Source organism: Mesocricetus auratus, unplaced genomic scaffold (assembly GCF_017639785.1).
Source record: "Mesocricetus auratus isolate SY011 unplaced genomic scaffold, BCM_Maur_2.0 Super-Scaffold_100014, whole genome shotgun sequence".
NCBI lineage: Eukaryota > Metazoa > Chordata > Mammalia > Rodentia > Cricetidae > Mesocricetus > Mesocricetus auratus.
In genome coordinates, this window is record NW_024429197.1 from 1,726,058 (window position 1) to 1,741,138 (window position 15,081).

At 47.4% G+C, this 15,081-nt stretch overlaps 1 protein-coding gene across 1 annotated transcript; it reads right to left on the reverse strand.

Moving 5' to 3' along the window:
• On the reverse strand, nt 1-13,028 carry Agmat (agmatinase). The gene is made up of 7 exons (XM_005081091.4): nt 12,707-13,028; nt 10,728-10,930; nt 7,549-7,597; nt 6,505-6,700; nt 4,607-4,786; nt 898-982; nt 1-260 (listed from the first exon to the last, which is right to left on the reverse strand). The coding sequence occupies exons 1-7, from the start codon at nt 12,988-12,990 to the stop codon at nt 187-189; spliced, it is 1,071 nt and encodes a 356-aa protein (XP_005081148.1). The 5' UTR covers nt 12,991-13,028; the 3' UTR covers nt 1-186.
• Nucleotides 13,029-15,081: the final 2,053 nt, after the last annotated feature.

Consider the following 15,081-nt stretch of genomic DNA (forward strand, 5'->3'; position numbering starts at 1 on the left):
TAAAATTAAATAGAGTTTTAATGTTAAAAAGGAAAGAAACACGAGCTGTTTGGGCTAACGCCCTGAATTGTCCTTGTTTGCAGCCAGCGGTGACACTTCACAGAAAGCTTGCTATAGTCCCTCACTGCTTGCTCAAAAGTCCTCAGGTTTGTCAGGACAATCTGTTTTGTCTTGAAGAACACAGACTCAGACAGTTTTCACTTTGGGGAGAGCACACAGCATCTCAAACATCAGGTTAGCTGCTAGGAGGGCTGTGTTGCCTAGGAAGGAGGAAGAAACAGTGAAGATGGTCAATACTTCCCTGAAACCCCGTCTCCAGGACCCTTGCCTGCTGACCTTCCCAGAGCCTTGGCTTCTGAGCTCCGGGTGCTGTCTGCCTGTGAACGTGCCCTCAGTCCCCACCACACATGGTTTGGAGACAGTCTGAGAGTTCTGAGGGACATCTATACTGATGACAGGTGCTGCTCCTAGCCCACCCTCAGGCCAGTAGGCCTGACTGGAAGATGTTGTATTTGTTTGTTTTAGTTTTTTCTTCCAGTTAGAATTAGTGGGATGACCTCTGCTTTGCTCAGGTGTCAGCTGTTACAACTCCCTGCTTCACGTAAAACATGCTTGCAAATTCACTTTTCAGTGCAGTATCAAAGGCAGATGTGAGTGAGTCACCCTGTCACTGAACGGCAGGCTGTTGGCTTTCTCTTAACTAATAACACCTGGCACCTCCCAGGGGATTTGTTTGGTTCATTAGCTCATGTTTGTCCCATTTGTGGTAGCAGGCTTCCCTCTCCACAGCTGGACATTCTCCATAGGGTGCCTGAGGTAAACATGGAGACCTAACTTACTAGATGAATCTAATTTAAACTACCAACTGCATGTGGATCATTCTTCCTCTTTACTCACCTGAGAGATCGTACGGTGGGGAAACTTCCACAAGATCGCAGCCCACCACATTCAGGCCTTGGCAGCCCCTGATGACCTCCAGGGCCTGTCCAAGGTAGAAGTGACAATCATTTCCAATGAAAAGCAACCGACAGGCATAGATACCCACCCCTGACAGAGCTCACTGCAGCCATGCTGGTAGACAACTCAATACACAGTCCCTCTCCTTGGGGCTTCATGGTGTGACAGTGGAGTCAAATGAGCCAGTCATGTGTCAAGAGCCTCGAGACAGCCAGGCGTTGGTGGCACACGCCTTTAATCCCAGCACTCGGGAGGCAAAGGCAGGCGGATCTCTGTGAGTTCGAGGCCAGCCTGGTCTACAAAGTGAGTTCCAGGACAGCCTCCAAAAACAATACAGAGAAACCCTGTTTCGAAAAACCAAAAAAAAGAGCCTCAAGACAAGCAACCTCCACGAGATAGCCTGAGTGGAGGAAGGCTCCCTGAACTACAAACACTTCAACAGACTGGCAGAAGAGATGACTAAGCACTCTGGGCAAAGACACAGGCTAAGACACAGTAACAAGAAAGGCACAAGTAGCTGAATATAGCCCAAGGTGGCATTAAGAAACAGGTGCAAGACGGGCGTTGGTGGCACGCGCCTTTAATCCCAGCACTCGGAAGGCAGAGGCAGGTGGATCTCTGTGAGTTCGTGGACAGCCTGATCTACAGAGCGAGTTCCAGGACAGCCTCCAAAACAATACAGAGAAACCCTGTCTCGGAAAAAAAAAGAAAAAAGAAACAGGTACAAAGGCGGTTGCTTCATCCAAAGAAGTTTCCATCCTGAATGTGAAAAGCAGAGGGCTTAGGACTGCTCCAGAAATCTTCTGATAGGACAAGGAATGGAATGGCTGTGAAAGATGCAGCTATGAGTGTCCTCCTTTCTTTGAAGATGCATGCAACACTTACACGTTGAACAACCTGCCACACATACCCTGGGCTCCGAGGACAGGGTAGTGGACAGTGGAAAGGCCCTGCTCTCTCCCTTGTGGATCTCAGCATAGCTCATCAGACTTCACTCCGAAATGCTCCAGCCACCTGGAGCCAGTCTACACGTGTAATTTAGTTAATTTTTTTTTTTTTGGTTTTTCGAGACAGGGTTTCTCTGTGGCTTTGGAGCCTGTCCTGGAATTCACTTGGTAGTCCAGGCTGGTCTCGAACTCACAGAGATCCACCTGCCTCTGCCTCCCGAGTGCTGGGATTAAAGGCATGCACCACCAACGCCCAGTTTATTTAGTTAATTTAACTAGGCAGTTTGGTGCGTTGCATTTTATTTGGGAGCTGGAAATAGCATAAAGAGCTCTGATCGTGCTAAGCATGTGTGCCACACCACCAGCCCCAAAGTTCAGTGTTCTTAAGAGGGGACGCTACAGAACGATCCCCATGAATTGGCTATAGACAAACTATAGACAGAAAGAATAATTAAGGATTCTCAGAGCCTTCAGGATGGTCCCATAGCTCAGGGGTAGAGCATTTGCTTAGGTGTGAGACCTGAGTTTAATCCCTGGCTACAAAATAAGAAATTAGAAAGCCACAATCAGGCTCAAATCAGTGCCTCTCCACTGAGTAACCAAAACTACAGTCAGCCCTGACAACAACAGGCCTGCCCAACCTCATGACACTGTGACATGACGTTATGGTCTGCCAATTTCACTCTCAAAAGCCACACAGTCCAGTTGTTTTTTTTTTTAATCTCAGTGTCAGTAAGTTTACAATTTTGGGTGCTATCCATAGCTATCCTTAGCAAAATAGGGCACACAGCCCTTAGGCCATAGGTTGGACACATCCAGGTGCTGTGTCTTTAAAATCCTTCCCTAGTGGTGCAAGCCCATAGTCCAGCACTCAAAGTTATAGGACTGCCTGGGCAATATAATTCAAGGCAAGCCTGAACCTTGCCTGTAGCATTGGGTAAGCTTGCCTAGGTAGTGAGGATACAGGAGAGCTGGCGGACTGACCAATTCAGCTACCACCCAGGTCCCGATCCAGGGCTACCAGTTGGCTCACCCCAACATCCACCCCATCTGTGAACTACAGGAGCACCTGAAGGGACAGATGCTGCAGATCTCCACAACACAGAGCAGCAACAGAATATCCCCAAGAGGAGTCCCAGTGAGGATCCATCATTGATAGTGCAGCAGAAGCCAGAGGGCTTGAACCAGACCAATGACTCATTGCAATGAACATTTTCAAGTAAAGATGTATGGAATAAAGGATATGCTATACTGTATGACTCACTGGGACAAACTACAGCTTCCACAATGAGATTTTGTTTTGTTTTGCTTTGTTTTGGGGGGCAGGTAGGTTGCAAGGGCAGAGGGGCAGATATGACAGGGAGATGAGTGGGATTGGGGTACGTGATGTAAAATTGACAAAGAATCGATAAAATGTTAAAAATGAAATAAACCCTCTAGCTGGTGGGAACACAAACTTGTACAGTCACTGTGGAAATTAGTGTGGTGATTTCTCAGAAAATTAGGAGTCAATCTACCTCAAGACCCTGCAATACCTCTTTTGGGCATATACCCAAAGGAGGCACACTCACACCACAAGGACATTTGCTCAACCATGTTCATAGTAGCATTATTCATAATAGCCAGAGCTTAGAAACAACCTAGATGGTCCTCAACCAAAGAATGGTTGAAGAAAATGTGGTACATTTACACAATGGAGTGCTACTCAGTGGTATGAAACAATGACATCTTTAAATTTTCAAGCAAATGGATGGAATTAGAAAAAAATAATCCTGAGTGAGGTAACCCAGATCCAGAAAGACAAATATAGTATGTCCTCACTCATAAGTAAATACCAGACATAAAGCAAAGTATAACCAGCCTACAATCCACAACCCCAGAGATGCCTTTTCCAGAAACAGATGGAAGCAGATGCAGAAATCCACAACTAACCATTGGGCGAACCTCCTGGAGTACAACTGAATGAGGGAGGAGTGATACTATGAACAAAGGAGTCAAGACCATGATGGGGAAACCCACAGAATCAGCTGACCTGAGCTAGTGAGAGATCAGTGACTCCGCACTGTCAAATGGGGGAACCGGCATAGGGCTGAACTAAGACCCCTGAATACAGGTGGCTTGGGCAGTATACAAGGCCACTGGCATAACTATAAGGCATAAACTGACTTTGTGGAGCCCATTCTCTATGGAGAGACACCTTGCTTAGCCTAGACAGGATGGAGGGCCTTCCTTGGTCCTGCCTCAAGGTGGTAATGGGACAGACTTAGTTGACATCCTAGGGGAGGCCTTACCCTCTCTGAGGAGTGAATGGGAGGTAGGATGGGGGAAGGAGGGGCGAGCAGGAGGAGAGGAGGGAGAGGGAACTGGAAATGGAATGTAAAAAATTTTCAAAAAGAAAAAAAATACATCCTCTAGAGCTGGCAAGATGACTAAACGTTAAGAGTGCTTGTTGCTTTTGCAGAGAATCCAAGTTTGGTTCCCAGCATCCACATTGGGTGGTTTACAGCCACCTGTACATCCAGCTCTAGGAGGATCTAATGCTCTTTCTGGCCTCTATGGGAACCTACACACACACACACACACACACACACACACACACACACACACACACCACACACCACACAGAGCCATGGACAAGGGAGTCAGGCACATACATTAAAAAGGATATCCACCCTGGGAATCCACTGAGCAAACCCATTTACCTGACTAGGTGTGAGCCCAGCTACTTCCGGTGCCCCTGTTCCCGGGGCATAGGCAGGATCCAAGGCGTCTATGCCAAAGCTGATATAAAGAGGCTTGCCCTCCATCTGCTGCCTGATCTCTGCCATCAGGGGAACCAACGACTTCATCCAGCAGTCTTCAGCCAGGACCACACGGAAGCCCTGAGGAGGGGAGAGCCAAAGAGCTGCAGATCATAGTTGACCCCATACTCAGCTTCTCACACGCAGATCACATCTCGCCTCCACTTCCATGAGGGGAACCGCGGTCCCCACTCTACTGATGAAGTTGGGGAGCAAGGTCAAAGCTGACCTCAGTTCCAAGATCAGAAAAGAGTTTAGCCAAAGCCAAGGGTGAGAAACTTGGTCATTTCAGCCTCCAGAGCAGTGGTTCTCAATCTTCCTAATGCTGAGACCCTTTAATACAGTTCCTCCATAATATGGTGACCCCAACCGTAAAATTACTTTTGTTGCCACTTCATAACTGTGCTTTTACTAGTTATAAATTGCAAAGATATGATATGTAGGGCTATCTGATAGTGACCCCTGTGAAAAGGTTCTTTGAAAGGAGTCATGACCCACGGGCTAAGACCAACCATTCTACATGCTTCTGTCTAGATCATTGGCCAAATCAAGGGGCTGATGGTTGAGACAACTCAGCTAGTTAGGTAAGAGCCTTGCTACCAAGCCTAATGACCCGAGCTCAATTCCCAAGACCCACAAAGTGGAAGGGAACCAACTCCACAACGTGTCCCCTGACCTCCACAGTCATGTTGTGGTGCTTGCACACATACAATAAATAAATATAATTAAATGTCCGGGCATGGTGGCGCATGCCTTTAATTCCAGCATTTGGAGGCAGAGGGGAGTGGATCTCTTGAGTTTGAGGCCAACTTGGTCTACAGAATGAGTTCCAGGATAGCCACGGCTGTTGCACAGAGAAACCCTGTCTTAACCCTGTCTTGAAAAAGAAAAAGAAGGACCAGAAGTGATAACACACACCTTTTATCCCAGCACCCAGCAGCAGACGCAGGCGAATCTCAGTGAATTCAAAGCTAGTCTGGTCTACAGAGTGAGTTCCCGGACAACCCAGGCTACATCATGAGACCCTGCCTCAAAAAAAAAAAAAAAAAAAAAAAAAAGGAAGGGATTGGGTAGGGTGTTTCTGTGGAAGCCTTGCCGGATGTTCAGACCAGAGCCTTCTGTCTGCTGGGTGTTAGAAAAAAACACTGAGAAGGGGTGTCTGGCCTGGACTCAGGTTCACACCCCGAGTCTTCTAAGACAGCAGCCCCCAAGGGATTAACTTTCTGCTGTGCAGCAGCAGGCTGCTCTCACCTCATTAATGTTTCTCTGAGGCAGGCACAGTGGCTCCTATAACTCCAGTATGGCAGGAGGCTGAGGCAGGAGGCTAACTATGAGTTGCAGGCCAGTCTAGGCCACAGAATGCGACCTCGTATCAAAACAAAACGAAAGCATAAATAAACAACAACCAAGTCTCACTACTCTCAGTCTGGCTAGTCTTGCCAACTCTTGATACAAACTTGCTTTTCTCATCGTATGTGTGGCATATGGGTGGAGGTTGGAGGCCAGGGGACAGGCTTCCAGAGTCTTGTCTTTCCTTCAACCGTGTGGGACCCAGGGCTCCAACTCAGGCCACCAGACTTACTGGCAAGCATCATGCCAGCCCATTTTTGGTTTTGTGTAACCCAGGCTAGCCAGGAACGCAATATGAAGCTGGGAATGAGGTTGAATTCTTGATCCTTGAAGATTGCCACGTCTAGCCCCAGCCCCACTTTGGGAACTTGAGTAAAGCCTCTGTGCAATCCCTCTTTGACAATAGAGAAGAGACTTTGGGGGAGAGAGGAGGACCTCCAGTCCATCACCTGGTTCCGACTGTATCTGTAGGGATCCAATGTCACAGAAGAGCCCCGGATGCCGATCTGTACCACTCGCTTACAGTCCAGCAGTCCCTCGTCCACGCTTCGGCGGAAAGCTGTCCGGTGATAGACCTTCTCCCCCAGAGTTTTGTCAGCTGTGTTGGTGTGGGCACCCACATGCACTAGACCCACAGGGCCATGCCTGATTAAAAAACAACAGCTCAGAGGTCAAGGGTTCAGGCATCAGCTACCTGCCTTACATCCTTTTTGGTGTTCAGCTCACTGAGCACCTTGAGGAAAACGTGTAAAAGCAGATATGACTGACCTGCCACCCAGAATTTCCACGAGAAGGATAATGACACAGGACGTTACTGGGTAAAGGCTGAACCAGTCAGGGTCACCTTTTCTACAGCTACGGCACCAACAGGGTGTTCTCGCCCTGCTCCTCTCCATCAGCCCTGCCAGACACCCCAAATAATACAGCCCACACTAGTGGGAGACTAACACAGCTTGAGACAAGACTGACTCCACCCACCCCAGCCAGGATGCTACCCACAAGCCTTCACACTCCAGCCAGGATGCTACCCACATGCCTTCCCCAAAACAAATTCTGAAGTTCCCATCTACCATCTTCCTCCAACTAAATCAGCCAAAGTTGACCAATGGGTGTAGACATCCGTCTACTGAAAAATTTAGTTTTTGTAGTCTAGGCAAGGAGGGAGTCTATGGGGGAAAAACAGGGTCTCCCCCTGTCAATATTTGAATTTGGCTAACAATGCAAAACATACAAAAGGTAGCTGGGGTTGTATATCTCACTAGGGATTCGTTTTCCAAATCAGAGGCCAACTGAAAATGCAGAGTATGTGCCACAACAGACCGAAGCCAAGAAGTGACTGACAGACACACTTGGAGCCCAGCCTTAGTTTTCAACCATAGAAACACCTCAGTTGGGAATTTCCAATCACCCCTCCAACTGAAGCCACAGTGGTCACTTGATGTCACCTAGTTGCACTGACCTTAGCTCCCAAATGCTGAAACCTTAGGACTTACTTTTTTGCCACTGCTTGCAGTATGGGATATGTGATTGTGTGGTCTCCACCTGCAGAGAGAAAACAGCACACACCTACAAATGAAATGCTCCAGTCCCAAAGTCACCCATTGCCACCACCCTTTCTGGTACACTATAGAACTGTATCCACAGCTAAATGGCCTTTGGAATCATTTTTAAAGGAAAATGCCTTCCCCCATCATTAGAGAGAGACTGGAGCTGGAGAGAGGGCTCCATGTTAAGAGCATGTACTGCTCATGACTCATGTTAGATAGCTCACAGACCACCTATAGCTCCAGCTCCAGGGGACCTCACCACTGGCCTTTGCTGACACCTGTACTCACTGGCACATACCCACACTCAGACACATAATTTTTTTTTTGGTTTTTTCGAGACAGGGTTTCTCTGTATTGTTTTGGAAAATGACCTGGAACTCGCTTTGTAGACCAGGCTGGTCTTGAACTCACAGAGATCCTTCTGCCTCTACCTCCCGAGTACTGGGATTAAAGGCTTGCACCACCAACACCTGGCTACTCAGACACATGATTAGTTGCAATAAATCGAAGCTTGTGAGTTCTTCTACAACACAACTCTGCCCTGCAGACCTTGCTGTGATGGTGTGAATGGCCTTGTGGAACAATCCTTTTCTACACTATAAATATGCATCACTCTCATTGGCTAATAAAAAGCAGATTGGCCAATACCTGGGCAGGAAGAGATTAAGTGGGAGAGCCAGACTAGGAGAAGTCTGGGAAGAAGGACAGAGTCAGGGAGTCTATGTGGAGAGAGCAGGATATGAATGTGACATGTTAATAAAGGTACCACCACGTGGCAGAGCATAAAAAAGGAATATGGGTTAACTTCAAGTGTAAGAGTTAGCTAGTAATAAGCCTGAGCTATTGGCCAAGCATTTATAATTCACATTCAGCCTCTGTGTTGGTTGTTTGGGAACAGGCAATTGGTGGAGAAGCATCCGACTATATGTGTATGACTGATGGCCTATGTGCGGAGATCAAAGGACAACTTGGAAGAGTCAGTTCCCTCCTACACTCATGTTCCAGGTCATCTGGCTTGCATGGCAAGCACTTTTACATACTGAGCCATCTCTGTGGCTCAAATATTTTATTTTCACTTTTTGCAAAGTTCTTTTCATTTTTATGTGTTTGAGTGTTTTGTTTGTGTGTATGTCTCTGTACCATTATGTGTTTGAGTGTTTTGTTTGTGTGTATGTCTCTGTACCATTATGTGTTTGAGTGTTTTGTTTGTGTGTATGTCTCTGTACCATTATGTGTTTGAGTGTTTTGTTTGTGTGTATGTCTCTGTACCATTATGTGTTTGAGTGTTTTGTTTGTGTGTATGTCTCTGTACCATTATGTGTTTGAGTGTTTTGTTTGTGTGTATGTCTCTGTACCACGTTCATGCGTTGGCTCCCCTGGACTTCAATCTGAGTCCTCCACAAGAACAGTATTTCTCTTAAGTACTGAGCCATCTCTCCAGCCCCACACTTCAATTAATTTTAACCTGTAAGTAAACAAATATTATGCTGTTTTGCTTGTTCACTTGCTCACTGATTTTTTGCACGGGGGATTGAGCTCAGAGCCCCGCACAGGCTAGGCAAGCACTCTGTCACATTCGCCTCATCTTTTTGAAGAAATAATTTTGAGGACAGGCTGACATGGGAGCTGGGAATTGAACTCAAGTCCTCTGGAAAAACAGCTTTAGCTCTTAACCACGGAGCCATCTCTGCAGACTCATACAGAAAGAGTTTTCATCGTATTTATTTCCCACTCCCCTTGCAACCTTCCTTTCCAACACATCCTCCTCTCATCTCTGTCTTTTATTTTTTATTTTTTAATTTCATTGAGTTTAGTGTCAGGTCCAAAGGACTCCATTTCCTCAAATTCATGGGGTTGGACAAAAGCCAGCGTTCCTCCGGAACGTGTCAAGCTGGTTCCCCTCTACCAAAGGAGCCATTGCCCTTATCACTGGCAGAAGGGACAAATGGCTACCTGTGGTGCCTATTAGCACACCAGAGCACACGCTGGCCTCCAGGCTCCCTCAGCATCACAGACACCTGCTGCACATTTCAGAGTCCATGCGGGCATCCTAGCTCTTCTCAGCTAATTTCCTACCCAAACTTCTCCAATTCATGGGCTTCCCTCCATCCAGCTACTTACTCTCCTTATAACCCTTATAGCCCTTACAACCCTTATAACCCTTGTAGCCCTGCCATTTCTTTGACTATACTCCTCCTCCTCTCTCTCTCTCTCTCTCTCTCTCTCTCTCTCTCTCTCTCTCTCTCTCTCTCTCTCTCTCTGTTCCCCTCCTCCCTATCTCTCTGCAGGTTACCTTCAGTCTACTCTTTATCTCTGCTCTGGACTTTTCCAGATGTTTCTGGCTGTTCTCACTCTCTTATCTACCTTCCCCTTAACCATACCATGGAGCAGCCATGTCATCAGCCTATACATTTGATGCTGCTTGTACGCTCTAGGTATGGAAGTATGGTGTCATTTGCCATTACTGTCTTTCTGTTTGTTTATGTGTTTGTTTGTTTTTTAATCTTGTGACAGGTGTCACTAAGTTGCCCAGGCTAGAGTTGAACTCATTCTGCAGTCCAGACTTGTGCTCCCCCTGCCTTAGTATCAGGAGTAGCTGAGATGACAAACCACCCAATTGAACAGTACAGGTCTAGGGCAAGGATTAGTACTGATAGTAACAATTTTGAAATTGTAGGGATTTTTTTTTTGGAAATCAAAATCGACGAAAAAAGAAATTCTTGGATGAACAACAACAAAACCAGTAACACCATTTCTCCTGGTTAAACTGGGGCTTGGAGCAAAAGCAGGGAATAGGTTACTTATCTAGTTTATCGATTTTAACTGTTGATTTTTTTTCTGCTCTAAGGCAAATGCCTCATTGGCCTTGTTCCAGTTACCCAGTCTTTTTTTTTCCCTCCTGAGACTGGGTCTTATTCTGTTAACCTTCATTCCAGGTCTCCCCAAATATTAAGTATCCTCTCCCCTGGGATTAAAATGAGTGAACTTGAATGTTCACTCTCTTTCGGTGTCCATCTTCATGGTAGCTTCCCCTGGAGACCTACTGCTCAGGGACCTATGTTGAGTAACCACCCTCCCCAGACTACCATGAAAAAGCTACGCTTGCCCTTGCTGGCAGCCATTACCCAAGGTCAGAGGAATGCAGCCAGCCGCTATGACGTTCTGATAGACCTCTCGAATTTGCCGGCAGCTGTCCTGGAGGTTGTAAAGATTGACATTCACATTGCCTAGATCTGCAACCCTGAGGGACTGGAAGGGGAGGGCTCCCGTGCTGGGATTGACAGCCCCCAGCATCACCGATTCCTCCCGGATGCGACGGGGTCCAAATCTGGAGAAGAAGAATCATTCTACATGTCAGCTGCTGCAGAGCTCTGAAGGCTCGCTATGCCTGAATGGTAAGTCTCTGTCTCCTGACATATGGGACAGGCGACTCTGTGCTGTGGCATAGTCTGTTACTACTAGCAATCATGAGCACCTCTTCCCCTAAACCTGCACCAAGTAAAAAGTATGTCTTGATGGTAGCAGATATCACCACTGGGTATAAAATGGATCCCACTGAGAGCCATTCATCTATGTATATTTGGAGGGATTTTTTTACTTTTTTATTTTATTGTTTGACAGGGACTTGCTATGTTGCCCAAACAAGCACAAAACTCACTGTGTAGCCCAAGATCCCCTCAAACTCCCAATCCTCCTGCCTCAGCCTCCTGAGTGCTGGTGTTACCAGTACGCATGACCATGGCAGACTAACAGAATTTCTCATACTGTGCAGTTTATTAGTTTTTCACCAGGGTAACACAGTGTCTGAGGGTGATTTAGTTGTTTGTTTCACTACAACAATGGCTCAGCCAGTAAAGCACTTGTCATGCACGTGGAAGGACCCGGGTTTGATCCCCATATGTACCTGCCAGGTGTGGTGGAGCCCCAGCACTGGGCAATCAGGACAGGACGGTCAGTACGGGCTCCCTGACCACCAGTCTAGACCACTCAGTGAACCCACGGTCATTGAGAGACCCTATCGTAAATGAGGTGGGCCGTGATACCGAAGATGACTCCGTGGCTGTCCTCCAGTCCCTACCCACATGCATGCACACGAGCATACATATGAATTAACCATTTACTTAAGGAGCTAGAGAGACCCATGAGTTAGGAACACTGGCTGCTCCTACAGAAGATCTGGGTTAAGTTCCCAGCATCCATCACTGTCCCTGTCTGGCTACTCAGCAACAGACAGAGATGTGGTGCATACATATTTATGCAGACAAAAACATGTGTACACATAAAATCAAAATAAACATTTTTAAAGATTAAGTACCAGTATGTGACACACTCTCCACGTTGTTCTTTTACTGTTTGTCTTTTCAATACTGGAGATCAAACCAGGGGCCTCGAAAGCTGAGTGAGAGCTTTGTCACTCAGACACACCCCTCCATCCCTAGACTCACCCACCACCAACTTATTAGATAGCATTAGACAATTCCTTAACCCGAGTTTCTGTTTCCTGTTCTTAAAAATAATGATGCTGTTATTTATTTCACAGTGTGGTTGTAAGACTGAAACAAGGTCAACTTTGCAAAATGCCCTGTGTTGGTTGACATTTAATAAATGGCAGCTCTTAAAATTAAGACGGATACAGATGGAATGAGCTGGAGTCGAAGTTGCTGATGCTTGCTAATTAAGAAAATAGATTTTATGTCTCTTTGACTTTGACAGCTAGGGGTTTGGGGAAGGGAAAACCAACGTCTGTTCTCAAACCAGTGGCCCCAAGGATGGAATCAGGGTATATATACCTACCATCCCAGCAAGCCTGGGGTTCCAGAAACCCTCCTGGCTTGCTAATGCAGCCCAGGCTGGCCTCTCTGAGCAGCCTTGGTTTCCTGAGATTACAGGAGTACACCGACACCTTTCTCCACCCCTGATGACTCTGACATGTCAGGACTGGCCTTCCCAGCCTGTTAAGCCTTGGCGTTGCTTGTTGAAGAAGGGAGTCACCCTCCCTGATCCCAAAAAGACATGCGTGAAAAGCTGCAATCCCATGTGCCTATCCACTCCTGGCTACTAGGCCTAACCACGTGTCCCCAAGCCCAGGCGCTCCCGGTTTTACCTTGCTCCGGGCCGGTTGGAGGTTCCAGTGTCCAGAGGCACACCGATGAAGGCAGCATCCAGCCCTTCGGGGGAGGACTGTAAGGGCAGGTGCATCATGGAGCAGATGCCCACCAGCTGTACCAGTGACTCAGAGCTGGAGGACTGGTGATGCCGGGAGCCTGAGGCATCTGAAGCCTGGCGGATCCTGGGGCTCCCAGGAGAGAGGAGCCTCACAGAGGGACGCCACGTGGCCACCCCGGATCCCAGGCCCCGAGCACAATTCGACGTGAGCAACCGAAGCATGCTGCCTGTTGAGGAGCCCAACCTGGCCAGTGCGCCAGCCCCCAATTGCAAGGCTCAAAGGTCACAAATGCCCTGGGATCAAAGGGGGCAGGGAGGGCCCCAGGACCCAAGCGTTTCTCCACCTGCCCTACTCCGGACTTCAGCCCCTGTATGGATTGGTCAATAAGCCAGACCGAGGCTCGGCATTCATGTTCACCTGCCCCATCCCAGATTTGTCAGTGCAAGAGGCCTCTCCTTCAGTGCTACGATAAAATGTGCTTTCTAAATTAGGTGGAGGTGGTGTAAACCTTTAATCCCAGCATTCGGGAGGCAGTGAGTTTCTACAAGTTTGAGGCCAGCCTGGTCTACAAGAGCTAGTTCCAGGGCAGCCAGGGCTACACAGAGAAACCCTGACTTGAAAACAAAACAAAAACAAAATGCTCTACCTAAGTAACATTGTATTGTTATTATTGTTTGTTTGTTGTTGTTGTTTTAAGACAGGGTCTCATGGGGGCTGGAGAGATGGCTCAGTGGTTAAGAGCACTGACTGCTCTTCCAGAGGACCAGGGTTCAATTTCCAGTACCCACATGGCAGCTCACAACTGTCTGTAACTCCAGTTCCAGGGGACCCAATACCAATATAGGGTCTCATATAGCACAGACTGGCCCCCAGCTTGTCATGTAGACAAGGCTGACTTCGGAGAGAACCACCTGCCTCAACATAGAATAAAGGCATTTGTCACCAGACTCATCATAATTTTTGTTTGTTTTGTTTTTCAAGACAGGGTTTCTCTGTGTAACAGCTTGTTAATGTGTTGTCTCCTCCTTACTTCTAAGGAAAGAAAAAAAAATCACTCAGGCCAGCAAGATGGCCAGTTGATAAAGGCATCAGCTGACAAACCTAATTAAATGAATTCAATCCCTCCCACCCAGAATAGAAGTGACTATTAGGTTTGTCTATTTTCCAGAACAAATGCAATAATCTGTTCCTCTCAACACCCAATTTCTAATTTCTCTCTCATCACTTTCCCTTGGACACATAATATTCTCACTGCTGGTTTTCTTTTCATGCATTTCATAAATATTTAATGGATGCCCACGAAGCATCAGGCACACTGTGCCCATGACTAGGGAACACTCCCTCCTCATGCTCGAAAGGGTGGCCTTTGGAATGAAGGTTCTGCTGTTTCCCTACCTCCCTGCTTCCCTCAAGACAAGTTCTTTTCAAAACCGATTATTTGCTTCTGAGGATGGATGACAATTCCTCATGAGGAAATCTCTACAACCCCATGTCCTGCCAGGCAGTCGTGGCGCACTCATCACTCAGGAGATAGAGGCAGACAGATCTCTGTGAGTTCGAGGCCAGTTCGGTCTATAAGAGCTAGTTCCAGAATAGGCTCCAGCGCTACACAGGGCAATCCTGTCTCAAAAAAAAAGAAAAAAAAAAAATGATGTCCTGCCTCCCCTTTCATCCCCACAAGGAGGCGCCAGCTTAACAGGATATCACCTCAGAGGCCAAGTGAAAGTAGAAAGTGGACTAAGCCCACATGGGACAAGATTCCTTGTCTCCTCAGAGCCCTGGCTCAACTGTTAAAAGAGTGTTCACTGAGCTGGGCGGTGGCACACGCCTTTAAACCCAGAACTTGGAAAGCAGAGGCAGGCAGATCTCTGTGAGTTCGAGACCAGCCTGGTCTACAAGAGCTAATTCCAGAACAGCCTCCAAAGCCACAGAGAAACCCTGACTCGAAAAAACCATGGTTCCTAGGCCCCGTGTCAGTGGCTCACAACTGTCTGTAGCTCCAGCTCCAGGGAATTCCATGCCTCTTCTGCCTCCTTGGGTAACACACACACACACACACACACACACACACACACACACACACACACACACGCACGCACGCACCAACGCACACACGCACGCACAGAGTAAAGGGTCTGGAGCTGACCCAGCAGTTAAAAGCACTTGCTGCTCTCTGAGTACTCAGACTCAGTCCCCAGCGCCCATACAGTGGCTCACAACCATTTGTAACTTTATCTCCAGGTATCTGATGCCCTTTTTGGGCCTCCACCAGCACCAAGAATCTACAAAGTGCCCATGCATGCATGCAAGCA